Source organism: Podarcis cretensis (genome assembly GCF_951804945.1).
Source record: "Podarcis cretensis genome assembly, chromosome: 11".
Taxonomy (NCBI): Eukaryota; Metazoa; Chordata; class Lepidosauria; order Squamata; family Lacertidae; genus Podarcis; species Podarcis cretensis.
In genome coordinates, this window is record NC_137180.1 from 23,181,183 (window position 1) to 23,205,469 (window position 24,287).

At 43.4% G+C, this 24,287-nt stretch overlaps 1 protein-coding gene across 2 annotated transcripts in view; it reads right to left on the reverse strand.

Annotated features, from left to right (window-relative positions):
* The window catches only part of CAMK4 (calcium/calmodulin dependent protein kinase IV), an 89,616-nt gene that overhangs the window by 10,198 nt on the left and 55,131 nt on the right, over nt 1–24,287 (reverse strand). For both annotated transcript variants that reach the window (XM_079995691.1, XM_079995690.1), the window contains one exon: nt 21,856–21,928. In XM_079995691.1, the coding sequence (XP_079851817.1) occupies nt 21,856–21,928 (73 nt within the window). The remainder of the gene's footprint in view (nt 1–21,855; nt 21,929–24,287) is intronic.

The following is a 24,287-nucleotide window of genomic DNA, read 5'->3' on the forward strand; positions in this document are numbered from 1 at the left end:
CTCTAAACACTCATGCTCATTGGCTACATTCAAGTGAAGGAAAGTTACTCCATATCAACCTAAGCAAGTTGTGCTTCCTTTTTCTGGTTATTTGGCTATAACTTTTGTTAGAATACAGATAATTGAACAAACTTTGTTGCTTTACATTCTTCATTAAATTATCTTTCCACTGATATATAATTTTATGGTATTACTCCCCCAAAAAGTGGTGTTATGAGCCATCAAACTTCAGAAATACACATTTCCCAAAAGGTTTCCACAATTTTGGCCACTAGTGTACTGTACATTTCTAGCCTTGGTAATGGACTAGATGAGAGCCAACGAACTGAAGCTCAATCCAGATAAGACTGAAGCAGTGTTAGGAGGTAGTTCCCTATACCGGATGGATGGGAAGTGGCCTGCTCTTGATGGAGTTACACTCCCTCTGAAGGAGCAGGTACATAGATTGTGGGTACTCCTGCGTCCATTGCTGTTGCTTCAGGCTCAAGTGGCCTTGGTGGCATGGATTGCCTTCCATGAACTTCGGCTGGTGACCCAGCTGCACCCCTATCAGAACAGGGATGGTCTAACTTTTGCTTTCTATGCTCTGGTAACCTCTAGGTTAGATTACTGCAACATGTTATATGTTGGGCTGCCTCTGAGGACGGTTCAGAAACTTTAGCTGATGCAGAATTCAGTGATCAGGTTACTCACCGGAGCAAGAAGGTTTGATCAAAATAAAGTGAAGAAATATCTAGCCTATTCCTGTTTTCAGATCTCATGATAAATCATGATTTATCACTATGGGAATGAGATGTAGTGAGTCTTGGGGCCATGTGCTTCACCCTTCTCCAGCGTGGGTGCAAGAAAGGCTTCAGAAACTTTTGCTTCCATTTTTTAATTAACTGCAGCTCATCATTTTCTCGGAACCCAACGAACTGGGGTTAATTTTAACGTGGTTTGTTTGAAACTTCAAAACATGGCTTGTTTCAAATCTTGGATCATTTCAAGAAATGATAGTTAGGATTAACTGTAGTTCAGGGTTTCACAATAATGCTGAACTGTGATTAGGAAAAACAACAACCAGAAATGAAAAATTCCAATCTCCACACCAAGAAAGGAGAGGCGTTGGTGGGGGCAGGGAAGTTTGAAACATGCAAACCTCAGACATGTTGCTGCTTGTTCCTGTGGCTTATTGACATTTGAACAAGCATGATTGCTCTGTGCAAAAATACAATTAGATTTTCTCATTTCAGAAGCTCCTTATGATTTACAAGCATTGTTTATTTAAGCTGCAGTCACAAACCCAATTACCTGTTAATAAATTCTAGCAATAACATGGCTGTAACAACTATGTATTTTATAGGGAGTTTTGATGTAATGGCTTCATGAACTGCAACCAAATGAGTGCAGTAACATTATAAAAAAAGAACTTTAAGGAGATAACAAGAAAGTAGATCAAAATATATTCTATTATAAAAAAACCAAGATATATTTTAGTGTAATTATTTTATTACTACAAAGGGCAGGCTTGAGGAGATTTATTACATTGATCTTGCTTTCTAACCATTCCTCTGTCATCTGCTATATATTTTGGAAAGTGACTTGTCAATTTGTCCATCCTTCTGTTCTCTATGGTGTTTCTAAAAGAGCACATTCCCCAATATCAACGATCTCAGACCATTATGATCAGCAGGTGAAGCCTTGGTGGTGACTCATGACAACAACGCCTTTTCAGTGGCAGATACTGACTGTGGAATGCCTTTCTTTCTGACGTGTGTCTATCTTTCTCATTATTGATTGTTCAGGAAGACCTTCAAAACATTCCTGTTTACTTGGGCATCTGATGGCTGAAAGTCACTGTTCTTGGCAAAACTCAGATCGCCAGCTGAGAAAATGTTTTAACTGTTTTTAGAATGAACTGTTTTTATGTTTTAAATTGTGGTGTGTTTGTTTTTAGTGCCTTATTTTACTTATTATTGATGTGCCACCTTGGGCTTCTTCAGAAGGATTGAATAAATAATTAAAATCAATCTTTTTTTTCCTTTTTTTGAAAGTTAAATGAATAAATAATAAGTAAAGAATCTGATTGCACTGTTAATGAATCACTGTCTTTACTCCACTACTGTAAAAACATTTAAGCATGGCAGATTTGTCTAATCTAGTATTCCATGAATGGTACCTTTCCATGGTAGTTAACTGCATTACATTTTTTTTTAAAAAAACTAGTTTATTCTGTAATATGAACTTTTAAAAATGTGTGCATACCATACATATGAATGATTGGAATAAAGCAAAATCTTCAGCTGGAAAAGAAATTAATTTACCAGACTTACATCAAGTCCTAAATATATTACTTGGAATTAAGTTGCACACATTTTCAACGTAGGTTACATTGAAGTAATACAATGCAAGTGAAGAATTGCTTCCATTATGAAAATGAGGTCAAAAAAACAGAAGCTACAGGTTTAGTCTCTCTATAATAGATGTAACCTGCTTTGGAAGGGAAGGGGGAAGTGGAATCTAAAATGACACATGAATAAAATGATGTGTTTTCTGCTAGTGAATGCTAGGTGATTTCTGACTGCTTCTGAATGCAAGGGAATAATTCACATCACACCAAGTGTTAGCAAATTTGACAGCCTTATTAAAGTCCTCTGGTTTTTTTTGGATGACTAATGCTGCAAGGTTAGAATTTTAAGTAGTTGTGAGCCTAGAATACTAACTATAAGAAGATGTTGACTTTTTTGGATGTGGATTTCTGCTGGACCTATGAACATGTCACATGATATTGATCAAAACAATTTAATAAAACACCTATGCTTATTTATTCAAGGCAAGCGTTTGCATGCATTAATGTTTCTCTCTGTTGAACCTCACAAAGCAGTTCACATTTAAAAGACTTAATAAGCATCAATAAAATGTATATAAAGGGGGGAAGCATGGTATTCAACTGAGCTTTAATCAAAGTTCCATGTTTTTCTGTGTATAAGGCACCCCCATGTATAAGACGCCTCCTATTTTGGGGGACTCTAAATTAAGAAAACACCCCTCAGCGCTACCCATGTATAAGACGAGCCCCAATTTTAAACCTAATTTTTTGGTTAAAAAAACCTGTAGTCTTATACACGGAAAAATATGGTAAACCTATTGAAAATAGCAGACCTAACTTAGGCTGTGTACATAATATACCTTTAAAGCACATTTGAAGCACATTGTTTCCCTCAAAAAATTCTGGGTACTGTAGCTCAAACCTCACAGGATCACAACTCCCAGCAATGCTTAACAAACTACAATGCTCATTATTCTTGTGGGAGAGACAAAAGGAATGAAGGGGGTTAAGGCTAGATTCAGTTATCTCCACCTGAAAAGAAGTGGGAAGGTGAAATATCTGCCTAAACGAAGCAGGATGCCATTCTATTTCCACCCCATTTTTAACGTAGCTTCTGTTAATACTGTTTCTTGCTTCTTCTGACCTCTTGCTTAGTCTCTGCATTTGGATGTGAGGGTGATCTGACTGCGACATCTGTCACCCCACTGATTGCCAGGGTTGATTCAACTGATCTGGCTGACTAGGCGGGTGTCCCCTCCCTCTCTCACCGGTTCATGTGCGTCCCTCCCGAAGCTGCGCACTTGGTGGAAGAGGATGACCATCCCAGATAGAAGGAGTGTACCATTCTTCGGTCAACTCTCTGCATTTACTTGAACCAGCCCTGCCCCTAATTTCCACCCTGTCTTGCTTTTCCTGTTGTCTGATCTTTTCTCTCTCTTGCTTTCATTTTAACCTACAAGATAACACTCTTCTTGACTCTGCCCCTTTCCCCTCCACTAAAACCCACTGCTCCCACCATTCATCTCTTTTATCTATAATCTCTATCTTCTGTCACTAAGGTGCATCTGAGTTTCCACTGGGCAAATGAACTTTCTTCACGAAACATGACTGATGTACCCAAAGGAAATTAATGACTTGCTGACCACTTCACCACACAAAGCTTTTCCTTTTCGCTACTGCAAAGAGCTACTTTTATAAACCTGTAGAGAGTCCTCTCTGCTTTTGACAGTTGCATCTTCTCTGATTTCTTGATGCATCATGATGGTTGAACTGCAAATGCTTCTTAAGAATGAAAAGTATCATATTTCCATTTCTTGCAGTTTTTCCAGAGGTACTGTCAGGGCAGAATGCTTGGGACTTCATGGCCCTTTAAGTCCCTTGTCACTAGCTTAATGTAATCAACTAGGCAAACAAACATCCCATTTTCCACTTACAAATCACTGCAATACTAATCTGGCAGGGTTGATGGAAATCTCAGTTTTGCTTCACTTCTCTCATGTTAGTGAAAGATTTCTTAGAAGGTACAATTTTTTAAAAAAAATCTTTATCAATTCACCAATGTCATTATGCAGCTTTCAAACACTCCATTTTATAGTGAATTAAATTAGAGGATCCAAAATAAGGGTCAAGAAGGCAGACATTATAAAGTATGGCGAAACTGCTGCATTCTGACTTTGTTTCCAGGGCAGTCAGAATGGCTGTCTTCATTCTAATATAGCATTGGTTATTTGATTTCATGATAGGATTCCGTTCATCAAACCATACTTTTGAATTACAGATATATTCCCCTAAGGTGGGAGGCAGATTTGAAATATACATTAGGACAGCATTATTTAATCATTGTAATCACAATTAGAGTGCAGGTTACCTAGAAGCAGAAGCTAGCCTTTGGGAAGTTAACGGGGCTAAGGTTAAAATGATATTTTAATTCTGAGATGCCTATTTTCAAGGAAGAATCTTGCAAGAATATTTGAAAAGCAGCTAATTGTGGGAAATGAATCCACTAATAAATTATGTAAGGAGTACACCTTGTATCCATGGGGAATATGCCTCTGGATGAAAACACGGCTGTTAAAAGTAGCCCTCGTTTTTCAAAACAGAACCTACTATGACTGCGTCATCTCAAAAACAGCAGCTAGAAATCTAATTACTCTGTACTGTTAGACACACAATACACACACACTTGTCCTGCTGAGCAGCACAGCATGGCAGCTTGCTGAAAACCAAGGATTGTATTCAAGTAAGTTTTACTTAGAGTAGACCCATTGAGATTAGTAAACACAGCAAAGTTAGGTCCATAATTTCAGTGGGTAAAACTTACTTGAATACCACCCTAAATGAAGGGAGAATATGCAGTATATTCTTATGGATTTGTGGGTGCTAGATATTTGTAAATTCCTGCAAGCAGTAAGTGATAGAATTTAATCAAGCTTCAGTGTGTTAAAACTCTGGGTGTCAGACCTGTGTGTATTAGGCTGTGTGCTGGACATGTCTAATCCTATAATTAAGCCAAGTGTTAAAAGCTAATTAAACTAGGCTAAGCTTCTTGTGTTGAAGTGATAGCCTAGGGATGGGCTATTAACAACAAATGATCAAGGGACTCTGTCTGAGACGGCAAATGGATGGGCCTCCTCTCTCCCGCAACAAATAAAGCCAAAGCTTAGAGAGGTTAGAAGGTGTTACGTGACTGGGTGACACAAAGCAGCAAGCAGATCTCTCGTTGGATCCTAGGCTACACCTATGGAGGAAGCAAGACGCTCTTGGAGTGTTAATGCTATGAACCCCTCCATCGTAGGTTCAGGCAGTATATATGTGTACATAAGCCATATATCATAAAGACACCACTGTCTCTGTTATGCCTCATTTCCAAAAGGAAACAGCGACCCTGGGCAAGTGTGCCTGGAACGCCTGGAATCTCATATCACAGTGGCAACAATATATTGAGAGAGGTGCATGCAACATGGATAAAATATAACACACATGCATCCCAATGGAGTTTTACAATAAATGTCTAGTTGTCAAAGTCAAGTACTGGGCTTCAGTTACATTTTTTAACAGTTTGTTTAGAGCTGTCATACATCCGGATTTTCCCAGATAACTGGGATTTCAAAGGCAGAATTGATATCCATGGGGAATTTCTGAAAGGCAGCGCTTCGTCCTGGATCTCAGGCAAGTTGAGCGAGAAAGCCACTCCCGATCTTAGGAGGGGGGGGGTGTTGCGGGCTCACGACCCCGCCCACAATCGCGCGGGGCTAACAAAGCCCCGCGGGAACTAGTTCTCATTATTATTCAGTGGCAGCGTCACTAGCCAATGGGACCGCTTCAGGGGCGGGCCTTCCAGAGGGCACTTAAGGTCAGGCTAGCCTGGGCTCGCCCCTTTTCCCCTTCGCAGCAGCCGCGGTTTCACAGCTGAGAGGTTGCACAGCTGAGAGGTTTACTTATTACTGCGATCAGCATCACCTTCTGTCCGCCTGAGCTTCACTGTTGAGACCACGGTCTCCTCCTGAGTTGAAATCACTGGTGCTGCGGGGGTGTGCCGGCAAAGGAAGGTTGAGAAACGCGAGCAGCTGCGCAGGAATTCAGTGATTTTGCTTCGGGATCGGCGCAGCGGACAACTTATTCCTCAACTAATAACGGAGTCACAGGCAGCGCTGGGAGCGTCGCGCTTGCCTTGGGAGAAGAAGAGGGGTAAAGTACCCGTAGCACCACCCCCGCTCCTTCCTTCCCCCTGCATGTTGTTGATTGCCTCTCAGTGGTATTTCCCCTGCTTCCCTTCCGGATTCCCTTCCTCAGCTACCTCCTCCGTTTTTCCCCAGCTTGCTCTCTGCTAGCGCCAGACTACAGCTCCAGATTGGTGACCCCAGCTGCCCCTCCTCTGTCGGAAAATCCCCCCCCACCAGTTGCTCCAGTTGCTCCCCTTCCACCTCGGGTGCCAGGCATTTGTCTCCGCGTTTTCCCCTCTCATCCTCGTTGCTTTCTTCAGCTGGGATTGTTTTGCCGGCTTGCCGCAGACACAGGAGCCCCCGCCTTCTTAGGCGTGGGTTTAGAAGCTGCGGCCGCCATTTATGTTAAGGGATTAGGTAAGGGCAGTGAATAAGGGGGAAAAGGCTGATAGCGGCCACCATTTTGGTAAGGTCCACGTTTGAAGCCCCTGCGTGTCACGGTGGCCATTTTAGGTGTGGTTCGAAGTCCCGGTGGCCATTTTAGGTGTGGCGTGAAGTCCCGGCGGCCATTTTAAGTGTGGCGCGAAGTCCGGCGGCCATTTTAAGTGTGGCGCGAAGTCCCGGCGGCCATTTTAGGTGTGGCACGAAGTCCCGGTGGCCACTTTAAGGGTGGCACGAAGCCCCGGCGGCCATTTTAGGTGTGGCGCGAAGCCCCAGCGGCCATTTTAAGTGTGGCGCATGAGGGCCACATAACTAGAACTACAGCGTTCTTTTATAAAAGCAAAATTATTCCAGTTGCTACAGCCTCTGCTGGCTTCACTATAGGCTGACCTTTCGCTGTCATTTCGACCTTTCTAGCATCTTTTAGACAAAATTTAGTGAGTGAAAATAAGAAATAAATAAATAGTTAGGAATTTATATATATATATATATATATATATATATATATATATATACACACACACACACACACACACAGTAATAGATATACAGACTTAGTAAATTAAATTATAGCAAGAACAATAATAATAAATAAATACATAAATAATAATAATAAAAATAATAATAATAATAATAATAAATAAAAAATAAAAAACAAACAAAAAAAATACAATAAAATCACATAAACTAAAATAAAACAAAATATATAGATATACGTATAGTAGAGTATTGCCATCCTTAGTTCTCTGTGTACTCTGTCCACCAGATCTAAATCTTTAAACCTGTGCCTCACTTCCACTGTGTATGCATAAAGGGTTGTGAATTAGTACTTATATGATCAGCTGAATAAACAATTTAAATAAAAGTTCAAGAGACCCTATTTGGACCCCCCCTGTTTTGTGTGTATAAATACACTCTGTTTAGATCACCCCTTTTGTTTTGGGCATCCTTACATACGCGTATATTTGGATACATATATAGGGAAATAATAAGTTGAGGGGGCACGATTTGACCCCATCTCCTGCACACACTCACAGTTTTCTGGGTTAACTATGGCCAACAGGGGTGGCGCTCGAACTCCCCAGGCGAGTGGGGCCCTTGTCCCTGCCGCACCCTGTTATCCGCAAGCTCTAGCCCAATTGTTCTCGGCCTTGCAATCATTTTATGCGCAGTGCAACCCTCCTGTAGCCTCTACCGCTACCATTGTGGAGGTTTCTCAGGATTGCATACCCGACACCCCTCCTAGCCAACAAGGTCAGGCAGGACCCTTGTCAGCTGGGGCCTCCAGCTCGGCTCAGCAAGGTTTAAATCGTCCCCAGACGCGTCTGCAAACAGCGCGCGCGCAGAAGTCCAAGTCGGCTACTCAGAAGCCCAAGGCTCGAGCACAGAAGTCAAAGGCCGACTCTCATAAGTCCAGACCCCCACGGGCCAATTCGTCTCCTACTGGCCGGGAGGAAATCGGTGTTCCTAGTGTTTTTCAGGACACTTCAGCACAGCACAGCCCGACTGATGGGTCCTCTTCCGAAGATGAAGTGCCTCCTCAGCAGCCATCTTCGTCGTCTAAGGACCCAGCACCGCAAGAAGGTAACTCCCGAGGTGGGAAGAGAAAAGCGAAGAGGAAGCATCTGTCCAAGAAGAGCAAGAGAAGGGACACCTCAGATTCTGAAGAGGAAACAGGTACTTCATCGTCCGAGGGTGAGAGCGATGCGCCCTTGGAAACTTATTGGGGGGAGGGCGAGGAGATAGGTGCCCCCTTGTGGGTTCACGAGAGGCGAGCAAATTCGCATCGCAAAACCTTTAATGGGACTCTCGAGTGGAAGGATGGGGCACTAGTCGAGGACGTAAAGGTCCCAACTCATTCTGCGACCGACTTTATCTTGGGAAAGCATCTCTCTAAGCGGAAAAGGGATAAAATTTTGAATGGTGATTACGTAGATATGTTTACTCTGCTACCGCCGGTTCAAATGAAGGGCAAAGGGGGGAAAAGGAGATATTATGGTAAGAAAAGATATAGGGCTCCTCGGGTAGAGCGCACTTTCGAGAACTGGCTCAACGGTTATCAGGTCTTCATGGGGATAGTGTCAAGTTGTTATCCTAAGCGTGGGGCGCACCTTGCCTCTTACCTGGCTCATGTGAGAAGGGCGCGTGAATTAGCTGGTGATGAGGCCGCCATCTCGTACGATGAGGATTTCCGAAGGAATGCCTCCCTTCTGTCCTCAACGCGCTGGGATCAGAGGGATAACAACTGCTGGATGGAGAATGTGGGGCTTAACATCAAAAAGAAGCCGCTTGACCAAGCGAAACCCGGTAAGATCGATCCAAAACGTCGTAGGCATTGCTGGGACTTCAATAGAGGGGTTTGCCAACGCACCTCTTGTAAGTATCTGCACGAATGTGACAAATGCTTAGGCAGCCACCCGGCCATTAACTGCTTCAAGGGTAAGCAACAGCCCTTTCGGGGTGGCAGGGGTCACCCCCAGCAGGGAAACCGGGGTGCCCCCTCCAGTGCTGCTGGACCCGCTCAAGGAACATCAGGGAATCGATACTAACATATCCCTAGGCTTAGCGTACTCCCCGATTAAGATTCAACCCCTAAGATCACTGTTAAACTTGTACCCTAATAGGCAAGCCGCCCTACTGCTAGAGGAGGGGTTTTCACAAGGGTTTAGAATTCCGGTTAAATCTACTCCCAACTTTAGCTGCCCTCCCAACCAGAAATCTGTGCTAGAAAGACCCAACATTGCTTTGAAAAAGATTCAGAAAGAAATTGCAGCGGGGAGGGTCGCTGGGCCTTTCCCGGTGCCGCCTATCGATCAGCTGCATATTTCACCGCTTGGCATTGTCCCCAAAAAGGCTCCTGGCGAGTTCAGAATGATACACAACCTTTCTTATCCCAAAGGGGCATCAGTCAATGATGCGATCCCCCAAGAGATGTGCACAGTGAAATATGCACCTTTCGATCAGGCAGTGCGGTTGGTCCGGTCTTTCGGTAGGGGTGCCTTCATGGCAAAATGTGATATTGAGTCTGCATTCCGCCTTCTTCCAGTCCACCCACAGGACTACCGATGGTTAGGCTTCAAATTTCAGGGCTATTACTTTATCGACAAAGCCATGCCGATGGGATGCTCGATCGCCTGTGCCGCCTTCGAGACATTTAGCACCTTTCTGGAATGGGCACTCAAGTTCAAAACTGGCTCCAAGGGGGTGGGGCATTACTTAGATGACTTTATTCTGGTAGCAAGTAATGCAGATCACTGCAAAGCCCTGCTACAGGCCTTCGAGGCCTTGGCGGTGGAGCTGGGCGTCCCTCTGGCAGACGATAAGACGGAGGGCCCCGTCACCAAGATGACATATCTGGGCATAGAACTCGATACAATCGCTCAAACTTCTCGCCTTCCTATCGAGAAACTGGTGGCCCTAAAGGAGCTTATTTCGCAGATATTGCCCCTCAAAAAGGTCACTCTCAGACAGATTCAATCACTCTTGGGTCATCTCAATTTTGCATGCCGCGTAGTGTCCCCTGGTCGCCCCTTTTGTGGTCGTCTAGCAAAGCTATCAGCAGGGCTAAAATCGCCACATCATAGGGTCCGCCTCTCAAAGGCTGTGAAGGCAGATCTCCAAGTTTGGCTCCAATTCCTAGATTGTTATAACGGGATTTCGCTTTGGCAAGACAGCATGGCCTTGCTAGAGGATTTCCAGGTGCATTCAGACGCGGCGGGTTCTTTGGGTTTCGGGGTATACTTCAGAGGGCAGTGGTGTGCTCAACGTTGGCCCTCAGCCTGGCAAGGAAAACCCATATTACGTGATCTAACGTTCTTAGAATTCTTCCCCATAGTAGTTGCAATCCACATCTGGGCAGAGCAATTTAGAAACCACAGGGTGTGCTTCTGGACAGACAACCAAGCAGTCGTGTCTGTCTTAAACAAACAATCTTCACATTCCCCCAGAGTGGCGGCACTCCTTCGGTATTTTGTCCTTGCTTGCCTCCAGCTAAATTTATATGCCTCAGCCAGATTTGTTCCGGGGTCGATAATAACATCGCGGATGCTCTGTCTCGGTTTCAGATGGACCGCTTTCGCTTATTGGCACCGGATGCACAGCAGCTGCCGCAACCGTTTCCGGAGCACCTCTGGAGTATTGGCAACGAGAAGCTATAAAGGGAGTATTGTCGGCAGTGGCACCCTCAACCTTAAGATCATATAACAAGGCCTGGCTAGATTTTACATCATTCCGCCAAAAAAAAGAGCGGTTTAAAATTGGCAGGCCCCCATCTAGTTCAGAGGTCATAGAGTATCTTGTTCGCCTCCGCGATCTGGGTCGGGCCCCCAAAACCCTCAACATTCATTCAGCAGCAATATCCTTCTTCTCTAAAGCCTTGTTCTCAGTCGACCCCTGTGCTCATTTCGTCGTGCGGAAAATGCTAGAGGGGTGGCGCAGGTCGCGACCTCCCAGCTCTGATAGCAGGAGGCCCATTACCTACGACATACTCACCCAGATTCGTAGGAAGCTCAGGGTTCTCTGCTGGTCCAGGTACGAGGCCAGGCTGTTTTCCGCAGCATTTTCCTTCGCTTTCTTCGGGGCCTTGCGCATAGGCGAGTTGGTCTGTGAGGGCCAGCCGTCTAGTAGCAACAGGGGGCTACTATTGGAGGACATTACCTTGTCCAGCTCCGAGGTAATACTCAAAATACGCAGCTCTAAGACCGATCAGCTGGGTAGAGGGGCGCTAATCCGCCTGCAGGCAACCCAAAAGGCTGGCCCTTGCCCAGTAAAGGATGCTAGAAAGTTTCTGTGCGCAAGACCAAAGGCCAGCGGCCCTTTCTTCATTCATGCCGATGGTGCGCATCTGTCTAAACACCAGTTCACGAGGGTTATGCGCAAGGCGATCGCGGCCATTGGTCTTCCACCCGAGGAGTATGCCGCACACTCTTTCCGCATTGGAGCTGCGACCACCACGGCCCACATGGGTTTGCCGGCCGAGAGAATAATGAACATGGGGCGGTGGAAGTCTAATGCATACAGGGGTTACATCCGCAACCCCCGTTAACTCCCCCTTACTTCACCAACCCCCCTGACCCAGTTCTCTCACTCTCTTATTTCAGGTACCGGGTCGGTGCGGCTCTGGATCATTGGCCACAGTATCGTGCACTGGGCAAGATTGCGTGCGGCTTCCAGAGGCTGGTGTGGGGACCTGCAACTCCCTGGCTATGTTGAAGTGTCTTGGATTGCGCGGCGGGGAATGCGCTGGGAGGAGTTCCTCCCAACGGTTACAAAAAGAGTTACAGTGCAAGGTCCACCTGATGCGCTGGTCATACAACTGGGTGAGAATGACCTGGCTTATAGAAAAGGGGTGGACTTGAGGTGGAGCATTTTCAATGACCTGGAGGAGTTGCGGGCCCGGCATTCTAATATGACAATAATCTGGTCTTCCTTGCTAGAGAGGCGCTTTTGGCGGGACGCCGCAAATCCCGTGGCAGTGAGCAGAGCAAGGAGGATCTTGGAGCGCTCGGTGGCGCGGAGAGTGGCAGCCTTGGGTGGCCTGGTTATCAAACATCCATGCATTCAGTTCAGGAATGAATCACTCTACCGCGGGGATGGCGTGCATCTTTCTGATGCGGGGAATGACATTTGGCTGTCAGACATTTTTCAGGGAATCAGGGATTGGTTGCAGGTTTGAGGGTATTGGCGGCGAGCCTGGCTCGTGTGGCGGTTAGGCATTGGCCGGGGTATTGTTTTGCAAATGAGGTCGGGGGGGAGGATCGCCATCGCCTCCCCCAATTCTTGAAGGGTGGTTCGTTAAAGGATTCCGAGGAGCGTCGCCTTGTCCGAAACCTACGGAGGCTAGGGCCTAAAGCGCGCTCCCGAGCGGTAACCCCTTGGGGAGCGCCTACGGATGTACATCTGGGGTGGCTCCCCCTGTTGGTGTTAACCCTTCCCGGTTAGAACCGGATAGTCTGTTAGGGCCAATGCCTAAGGCCAATACCGCTCTTACCTGCAATCAATAAAGTTGTGGCCATTTTCGCCCATTAACCTAAATTCTGTTGTCCGTGTCTTTATTTAACCGTCTGTGGGAAGGGGGCGGGTATTGCCACGCAAATTGTGGGTTGATTGGCATTTTTGTAAAAACAACAACAGCAACAACACTTTGGTTTGTCTAAAAAAAAATCTGAAAAACTTGGGGGTTTTCCTTTAAAAAACTCAAAAGTTTTGGTGGTTTCCTTAAAAAAAAAAAAACTCAACAGGACTTGAGTGCAAGCTCCTGGTTTTTACTTTTTGAAATATGGCAACCCTAAGTTTGTTTATTTAACATATTTGATGAGCTACTGTAGGTCTTCTCCTATGAAACTGCAAGAGGTAGTTGAATCAATGGTAGGAATAAAGAGCTGGATTCAGAGAACATCAAAATAAGCAAGTAACCAGTCAGGGAGTAAACACACCATCAGGGTATGGCTTTTAGCACAAGCTATGTATTTATATTTTGGAATTTGTATTCTAGACCACTGCAACTTTCTCCTAGTGGGCTTTTACAGTATATCTGCTGTATCTCTGCTCTGCTGTTGAATCAGAACATTACGGCTACAGTCAGCTGCCCTCTTCACCCCTGTTTACAAATTTCACCTCTATATATTCCAACGCTTGTGATACAAGTCACTTTCTCATGGCAAAATATCCAGGCCTGGACATGTAAAATTAGTGTTAGTGCTGTCTTACATGGACTGCTGCACAGTTGCACTCCTCATTTGTCATTCATTTCATGCACAGAAGCAAGTGAGAGGATGAGCTTCGCTGGGAATTTAAAATGATCGTAGGCAAATAGTCCTGAAACCTAATCTGACAGGACTGGGTTGTCCAAACAGCTTTCATTCTGCTTCTTCTTCTGCAGGAGTCAAGAATCCTTTAAGATTAGTGTCCCACTTGTAAACAATGAAAGCTTCGTACATTTTGGTCTGTATGTTAGCAATAGCTGTGAGAAGAGGTGAAGGTAGTTTGACAGAACTTCCATTGCCCTGGATGTATTTTCTACTCTAAAAACAAAGTTTCCTTATTTCAGATCAGATTATTTCCTTCCCTAGCCTGGGATGGGGAATCCGTTCAGCTCCACAAACAAGATTCTTATCAGGACCAGCCTTGTGGCCACGTTTGGCAGGTGCGCTGGGTGCAGATCTGGGAGGGCAGGCAGAAAAATCATGCCTTTCCACTCTGATTTGGAGTGGCTAGGAACTTGCCCACCAGTCTGTGCACTCCCTTTTAGACTTTCAAGTCCATGGTATCTCCCAGTATAGCTCCCTGCCAAGGGTGTAAGGGATGGAGGAGAGGGTCAATACAACTCCTCAGGGGCGCAAGGGAGCCTAGGTACACCTCTACACATGCACAAAAATACATTGATGCATTTTCCTCTACCCTGTTGCATTCGTATTTTTGCAGATTAATATACAAAGCTGGAGAGCAAAGGAACTTGTTATAGAAAGCAATAAGGCACCAATATTTCTCTGAAATTGCCAGTGGTTTCTTGCTCTTTATGAGAATGGCAGGCTTTAATTTAGCTTGTACACAATGGCTCCAAATTACCAAAAGTACTAGTACAAAAGAAAATGGCCGAAAGAAAGGAAAGAGTAATTTAAAATATATAACCATTAATAAAACATTGTATCTGAGTTGAATAACTCATAAATATAAAGCAACTTTGAGTTCAAGTGCACTGAACTCAAAGGGTTTCAGAACTGCAGTCTTTGCTTTCACAGATGAAAGGCTTCCTGAGGATATGACAGTATCTGCAGTGTTACAAAGGATGTTCATTTAAAATCGATTTGATGCTGGCTCATATCTAAAGGCAGACCACAACAGAGCTGGCACAATGCTGTCTGCAGCAGGATGTAGAGTCAACAGAACTTGAGATTTAACCTGCCATGTCTATAGTTAGAGCACGAAGTCCCAGCTTATTTAAGAATACTGGTGAAATCAGCATTACTGATTTTTCAGCTGCATAAAGGTACCCTTTGGCAAGGTTAGTTTTCATTACTGTGTAGGGGTGCTTCATTTTCAAGTGGACCCACAGAAAATACCTGTATAATTTCCTCAAAACAGAAATGGTTCTAACGCTGTTAACAATTCCACATGTTTTGTGTATTTTAGTGCCTATCAACTTTTGTCAAATTCAGCCAGGAAATTCTCACTGGGCAGAGCAGCAATGGCATTACTACTAGCTGTTCCCGCTGACTAGAGCTCAAGTAATCCCTGGGCACCACAGAGAGCTCCATAAGCTGAAACATCAAGGATGACAACTAAAGTGCAGGTAAAGAAATAATTGGGCAAAAATAACTAAGCAGGTCTAGATTCCGCTTTTGAGCATACTGAGCAGTCATGGTGGTGCGATCAATGAAATGATTATGGTTCTTCACTGTTGCATCAATGAAATGTTGGTCATTGGAGCTTTTCTGGGTAATTCTGAGTCTTAGGATAACTGGGGACAATGGAACTAGTACATAGCCATCATGGTCAATGGCTACTAATGCTGGCTTTGTACTGCCTCTGAATACTACGTACGAGTCCTTTAAAAGGGGCCCTGTGGTTACAGAGTACACATGTTCCATGGGGCCTCTTTTAAAAGACTCACCCTGTATTTGCTGGGGATTGCAGCTGGGAGAGTACTATTGCACCCACGTCCTGCACCCACGTCCAACAGGGCTCTTCTTAGGTTCTTATGGACTACTCAGCTGAGCGATTACTCACTGATCTGTTGTGACATGTTAACAAAACACTTTGTGAATAAAATTTATTGCATCCTGCTTTGAACGGCCTGCTGGTTGCAGAGCAGTTTAGTGAAGTGTCAGGCCTCGTATTAGCACAATTGCTTTAATATGTTTTGTTTGCTATGGACACATTCCAGAAGGTATCAGGTTGATGACCTACACACTCTAAAACTTTGTCCATCATGTCTAATTATAGCTTGCCAGAAGAGAATGACCAGCTCTGGTAATAGGCCTCTCTGTGAAGACCCTTGGCTACTCAGTTCTTCCCAACTTCCTGATTCTCCAGCGTCTTTTGTAGCACCCAATTTCTCCAACCTTAGGTCTTGATTTCTGCTTTTCCTCTGTGCCACACTGATCTTCCAAAATTCCTTAAACACAGTTGCAAAGTTTTGCAACTGACCTTTGTTTTACAGATGGGAAAAATAAATGGATATTTGGAAGTTGCAATGAAATAAAGTTTCATATTCGACAGTAAGTTGGTTGTCATTCAACTGTATTTCATGTCTGACAGCGTTTGATAGACAACATGCAATGATAATTAGTAGTTGACTGCTTCATGAGATTTCGCATGTTTTGATTTTGACAGGTTTCAGCCAGGAAAATCTGTTAAGGCTAAAAGCATTTTGATTCAAATTGCTGAGGTAAGTGTTTCACATTCAAAAATGAATCTGGATTCTCCATTCAAAATCTGGATAGATATATTGGAAGGTTCATTTTTTTAAATCCTAAAATTAATTTTAATGTTTGGTTCGGACCTAATTTTAACAGTTGATATATTTGAGGAGCTGCTTTTATTTGAGCTGGACTTTGGGTCTACAATCCAGTACTGTTTTCCCTAACTGGCAGTATCCTTTAAAGGGCTGAGCTACTTCAGCTGGAGAAACTAGTCATGAACCTGAGACCTTATACATGTGCACTACCACAAAAATTTGCCTCCTCCCTGCTCTAGTGTATAGTTAGCACAAAAAACTATTTGTCTTTATTATTATTATTATTATTATTATTATTATTATTATTAAAGCAAGCTAAGATGTGTGTGTTTAAAGTATTCATACGATATGGGTGACCCAACTCTATGATTTTATTACAGTTCAGGAAAAACAAATTAAGACTACATACTTTGCAATGTTTATGTGCTAATCGTCCATACTAATATTTATGTCCATACTTTGTTATAGAATAAAAGCAAAGGCAAAACAAATCAAAATTGACTCCTGACAATAGATTAATGACCAGAGCACTCAATATTTCATGAAGCAAACACTGCCAAAAGTTCAGTTTCTGAATGGACACTGAATAATTGCCCAATTTTTCTCATGAATTTAAAACCACTGGAAGAAGGCAGAGTTCTAGGAACCCTACTTCGGTTCCACAAGTTGATGAATGTGAGTTCTCCTTTCATAGTTTACTTCATTTATCAGTTTTTGAAAGGGGTTCTTAATAGACACAAAAAACAGAAAAATAAAAGCCCTACTACTATTATTTAAACATTGTCCTAAAGATAAACTTTTGAGTAATGTTTTTATGGGGGATGGCATGTACTGTTTTCCTATACATTTGCTAAAGGACATGAAATAATCAACCACTTATAAAAAAGTGGTTAGAAGAAGAAAGCGTGGTTCATTTAATATAGATAGGCTTTGTTTAAAAAGGTAAAGGGACCCCTGACCATTAGGTCCAGTTGTGACCAATTCTGGGGTTGCAGCGCTCATCTCGCTTTATTGGCCAGCATGACTAAACCACTTCTGGCAAACCAGAGCAGCACATGGAAACGGCATTTACTTTCCCACCAGAGCGGTACCTATTTATCTACTTGCACTTTGACATGCCTTCGAACTGCTAGGTTGGCAGGAGCAGGGACCGAGCAACGGGAGCTCACCCCGTCACGGTGATTCGAACCGCCGACCTTCTGATCTGCAAATCCTAGGCTCTGTGGTTTAACCCACAGCACTTTGTTTATTTCCACATAAAAGCTCAATACACATAACACAGCATTGTGACTGGGGCTTATTTTACCCTAAAATATCTCATTATATGAATTGTTATATGACTCCCAGGGTCAATCATCATCCTGGATCATATCTACTGTAGAAAATTATGTCCCACAAATCATTTTAACTAGGGTTCAGGGAGGGTGACATGCTAATCCATTCCTGCCAGCTGTGCGATACATCTAGAAAAGTTCACTGTGTGGAATTACCTGCCAAGGAGACTCCTGGATATTCTATAACCTGGTTGTTCAACTTGGGAGTCAGGTGCACTAGCAGAAAATGAGGCAAAGGGAAGTGGCAGAACATGGGAATGAGAATAATTCTTTCGGACATAAAATGCATGCACATAAGCATGATGAGCTACAGGGAACTGGGGTACGCAGCCAAACTTCACCTCCTGCCTGTCAGCTGTCACCCACCCATTGGAAGAAAGTCAGCTGATTAACAGTGGGCGTGGTTTTTTGGGGTGTGTGCCCTCAAGGGCTAAACTGAGACTCCTGGTGGGCCAGGACTGGCCCGTGGGATGTTGGTTCCCAATCACCTAAGCCACAGTTGGGGCTCTGGGGTCCAAGAACCCTAAGTCAGATCTTTCAGAGCCTGCACTCCTGATGAACCAATCACCTCCACATGGACACATAGGCTGATCTACCAATGTATGTGGTAACACATATTGAGGGAACTTCTAGGCTCCAAGCCATGTCTGCCCTGGTAGAACAAAAACCTTAAATCATCTCTTTGTTGAAGCCACTTGCTCACTTATAGCACTCCCGGGGGCTGCAACTACCAACATGCCTTGTTCCACCATACTGCATTGGTTCCTTGGTTTAAGGTCAGACAAAAACACCCAGCAAACTTCATGTTGAGTGAGAATTTGAACTTCTGCCTCCTCAGTCTTAGTCTTGCATCCTAGCTTTTCCTTGTACTGTGACATTTATTCTAACAAAATACAAATTAACCTTTCGTTAACTTTTTCTTACATGGCTACAAACACGAAGTAAAGTCAGTCAGTCAGAAGCCATCAAGTATCAGTTCAGTAGTCCTGTGTGAGTCATCGTATTTAAACTAGCATATCATGAACAGGATTCTAATGAACTTCATTGAAAGAGCAACAGAAGATCCATTAGTTCTGAAATTCCTCAGTTATTACAGAATGGAACAGAATATTCTGGCACTTTATGACCTGACATTTGTAGTATAAACAGCCATATAACAAAGGCAATGGAATTAAAATGAGACACAATGCCTCACTTTTTTTCTCTTTAGTTAAATGAAACATAATCTCTGGCGAATTCCCCCACACTCCACACACACACAAACATTTTGGGGCAATTTGTTTCAAAGTCTTCCTGTAACAGCCTCTTATCCCTCTGGACATTTTTAATTTCATGTGTTTCCAAGTTAATGCTTTTAAAATAGAATTGTACATGCCGAGGCAAATGGATAATAAGACTTGAATTCACTGCACAATAAAGGCAAAGGGAGTAGTGGTGGAATATTCCTGAGGTGCAAACCACTGTGGTGATTAAAATAGTTTCTTTAACTTGCAAGGATTTCTCATTCACTTTAGCATCCTGCATGCAGCAAATGTATGTGCAGAGATGATGCTGACGTGACAATGAATGGGGAAGCATGTCATGAGCCTTTATACAGAAACAGACTTGGAAAAACTCTTATAGATGAGGAAAAGCTTGAAGAAGCCATGCTGGTGGGAGGAACTCATGACAAACTCTTCTTGTTACTGGATAGCACTCCTTGCTTATTCCTCCACTAAAGAGGAGAAATAATAATAATATATTTATACCCTGCCCATCTGGCTGGGTTTCCCCAGCCACTCTGGGTGGCTTCCAACAAAAGATTAAAAATAAATTAAAACATCAGTCATTAAAAACTTCCCTAAACAGGGCTGCCTTCAGATGTCTTCTAAAAGTCAGATAGGTGTTTATTCCTTTGACATCTGATGAGAGGGCATTCCACAGGGCGGGCACCACCACCGAGAAGGCCCTCTGCCTGATCCCCTGTAATTTCGCTTCTTGCAGTGAGGGAACCACCAGCAGGCCCTCGGCGCGGGACCTCAATGTCTGGGCAGAACGAAGGGGATGTAGATGCTCCTTCAGGTATCAATAAAGGACATCTCACCCCCTATTTATGAATTCCCAGGTGTTTCTTCTGGCGTCCTCAGGTGCATCCTCTACAGCCCCCATCCTATCTTCAATCCCAAGGCCAGCTCTTCACACCTCTTGCCACTACAGTGTGTGGTCTGGGCCGATGTTGCTTTGATGGCGAGGTGACCATTTAAAGAGAGCTTGGCTTGAGCCATGGCTCCCTTTAGCAGTATTTCAGAGCACAGTAGCCCCCAATAATCTCTGAGCTGGAGAAACAATTAAAGCTCTTTTCAGATTTAGCCCTGCACTGTGCTCTCCTGTCCTCTGCCCAAGAACATCATGCCTCACCTATAATTCTGACCACTGAACTGGTGTTTACTCAGATCCTGCTTTCTATTGCAGATGCCTCATTGTGACTCCTTCCTAGGTGAGATTAAACTGAAGGTACTCTCCACTGCAGCAGCAGCTCCTCCATGGGCACTTTAAAATGTCATGCTTTTGTTGAAAGTTGTAGTTTACAGCCACAGAAGAAATCTGGTTGTTTCCTGCATCTTTCCTTTGTGTTTGATTATGTGACTCATTCAACTGGGTGGCAGCAGCCTTCATCCACTTTCTGATTGAGTTTAAGATTTGTACACACACCAATCTACTCTACAAATATCTGAGAAGGCCAACACTGTTTGAAAGATCCCTCCAACCCCAAGCTGAAATCGGTATGGGGATGAAACAGAGCCTTCCTAGTTATTGCCCCAATCATTTAGAAGATAACATAGAACCTGATACTTATATTACTAGGCAATATGATAGCTGCTAAAAAAAACCCATTTGCTCATGGTTTGGAGCAGCAGTAGAGTGCAGTGGACCTGTTTAAATATGATGACTCACACAGGACTACTGAACTGATACTTGATGGTTTCTGACTTCCTTTACTTCATGTTTGTAGCAATGTATGAAAAAGTTGGCAAAAGGTTAATTTGTATTTTGTTAGAATAAATGTCACAGAATAAGGAAAAGCTGCTCACCTGACCTCCTTCCAGCTGTGTTGCTGCTGCATACTGGGAAGGAAAGGGGAAGGGGAGGCAGCAGAGAGGTCAGCGCAGTGCAAACACATTGGAAGTAGTGCCTGTGTTACCCTTATGTTATTGCTGCATTGCCTGCCCCCCTCCAGAAGCAATGGAGCTAGAGGGAGGTCAGGTGAGCAAAGCAGCCCCAATGTGCTGGTTTAGTTTCCGCAACGCAATGATCTGCTCCAAGCTTAACCCAACCCTCTGGAGCAGATTTTGAGGGTGCATAGTGGGCTGCAAGAGGGACAGAGGGAGGTGATGTCCTGTTGCACAAGCAGAAGTCTGTTTCACTCATGCACAGAGAGCACTGGATCACAACCCAATGAATGCAAGGTCCTGTCCTGCAGATTGCTTGGATTGTATTATTACTTCTCAAGCCCACACTGGCGATGGCTCAGGTATGAACACAGGCTAAGCTTTCAGTTTGGGATGAAGCAATCTTTAACTGCGTCACCACATGCCCAGCCACTCATCATGAGCAAAATGAATCATGTGGATTTTAAAACATTGTCCATCATTGTCCATCAAATGGTAACCAGGGAAGTTGGTGTGCAGAATGCTATCTGGCCTCACATTCTTCATCTGAATACAAAACTCAATGCTGCCCTTGAACATCTGCTGTTATTTTGTTAACTCTCTATACAGTAAGAAACATACACCCCAAACTGCCTAACTATAAAAGCAATATACTAAAGATGCTTTACCAGAACAAACGGATAGCTACTGGCACACAGAATATTGACACAGAAAGTGTCGCTGTCAAAGCTGCCTCCTCATTCTTGATATAAATGACCAAGAGTGAAAATAAATAGGTTTCACAGAAAGTGAGCTGTCATAACAATCATTCAGGTATGCAGCATGAAAGATGACGCTGTCGCAAGATCACTTTTGCCTCAAAGATGCCGCTGATTTAGACAGGTAAGCAGAAAACCAACCCAAGAACTGTAGGCAAGAGCTGTCACACCTATATGTATACTGATTACATAAATTGCTCCAGGTAAGTAAAAGATTATTCTGCAAGAGTAGTAATGCTTACAGCAACTGCCTCCAGGATTTGTTTGACAGCATCAGCAGCATCTCGTTCACTGTAATATCCTTTTTCCACAATCCTATAAAGAAACAGAAGATTTATTTATTCATAATAAATTTGTATACTGCCCTTAGCATAAACATACAAACCATACAAAACACAGCATAAACATACAAAACACATAATAAAAGCAAGAACAAAAATGAAACACACCCATAACCCCTCCCCGCAACACATTTAAAATGACAAAGATTGCAAATCAGCTCAAGGCCTGGCTGAAGAGGAATGTTTTCACTTGGCACGAAATTTCACTTCAGACTCAACGGTTACAAGGAAAGCACAGTCCTAGTTAAATGTGCTATTAAAAATTAATCACACAGTAATCAGAGCAGACACATCTTATAGTCTAGGAAGTCTCCTGCAGAATAAAAAAAGCCACTTGCTCATGGCTAAAAATAGATTTACCAAGTACCGGTATACAGCAACTCTGATTCTCAGCTAATAACAAAAAGATTGTTTTTCAAGACATCAGCTTAGGTGCTATGGGAATGAAATGAATTTGTGCTAATAAATGCAGTATCCTTAAAAGGCTACCGTAAAAAAAAAAAAATGTTCATACTTATGAACTCCAGAATTAAAGGGCAGATACACAAACTCCATACTCTTAGTCAGGAATAAGCCCTTCTGAGTCCAATGCTATTTATTTCTGACAGTGTAAAGGACTAAAGTGAGGGCTTGCAAGCTTAACCAAGCTATAATGAAATAAAAGTGATATATAGGAAAAGGCAGGAATAGGTAAGGCCATAATATGCCTTCTATTTTGTGTATATATACACTAGTCTCATTCATTCTGTGATACAGCTTTCAGGTCTAAGTGCTGTTCCGTAGTGCCTTATTTTTACACAATGGGAATCTCAGTGTTGCCATTGATAACTACTGAAAAGCTGGGCCACACAGTTGGCTTCCCAAACAAGGAAACCATGAACCAGGCTCTATGAATATAGCTGAAATTATTCCCATGGTTGTGTTGGCTGGACATGCATATGGCTGAGAGACTGGCCATACTCCTGGCATGTAGGTAGTAACAGTGATTTTATGATTTAGCCTTAAGTAAACCATCTAGCCCTAGGGCAGGTGAGGCAACTGCATCCTAAGGCTAACAAAGCATCAGGGTTTCCTAGAGGTTGTACAGGGTGCTACTTGCATTCATAACTTTTTAGGAGCTTGATTGCACTGCAACTGCTAAAAGCTGCAGCATAGGACCAATATTCACATTGTCATAGCTCCATTGCACAGAAGATCATTTTAGAGCAGGGATAGGCAACCTAAGGCCCAGGGGCCGGATGCGGCCCAATCGCCTTCTCAATCCAGGCCGCAAACAGTCGGGGAATCAGTGTGTTTTTACATGAGTAGAATGTGTGCTTTTATTTAAAATGCATCTCTGGGTTATTTGTGGGACATAGGAATTCGTTCATTATTATTTTTCAAAATATAGTCCGGCCCGCCAAATGGTCTGAGGGACGGTGGACCGGCCCACAGCTGAAAAAGGTTGCTGACCCCTGTTTTAGAGGAATAATCCTCATACCTTTTACTCTGTGGCAGTTGCAGTGAAATCAATGGATCTACTCCAGAAAAAATGATTTGAAGACTGCAGAAATAATCTGTTGTCTCCTGTACAGAAGCAGCATTTTGTTTTCAGGCTGTTCACTGACTGAAGGCTTCGTGAACTAAAATGTGATCACAGCACAGCTCCTTAGAAAAGAAGATTGCTTCCATGCTATAGTAATAACCACAGTACAATGAAAATAATACAGCAAAATAACCTTGAACAATCAATTATTGCAAAGTGCTTCTGAGTTGGAAATAGAAAGAAAGAAAGTTGGAATATTTTGAGGCGCTGAGGCATTCGACAGCCAACCTTTCCCACTTTTATTACTCTATTGATCCGAAAGAGAGAGAAAAAGATTAATCTAGCTCAGCTTAGGGGGGGAAATTACCACAGAAACATTGTTTTGTACAGGGTTCCCAGCTTTAAATTTAAGAAATATTAGCCACCTGAGTCCATGGGGAGAATCAGAAGAGGCCAGAAATGGCGCTTGGCAGGTCAAGGGTATGCGGTAAAATATCGTTGCCTGGGCTTTCTCTGATATTTACTGGGTTTTTTAAGATATTGATTTTGGTTACTTCCCAGAACATTGTTTTACTAATAATAATGGATAGTTTGGCAATGCTGCTTCAGGAGTTCATTAGACAACTGAGACACATGTGAGTATATGGGACACAGAAAAAGTATACTTTCTTGTCAAAGGCTACACACACACACACCACACAAAAGAACACGTCTAGATCATTTATCAGTGCTCTCACCTTCAATTGTCAGCTCATGCTTTTCAAAGTGCTAAATTATCTGATTTATTGATGTCAAAAAATATCTCAAC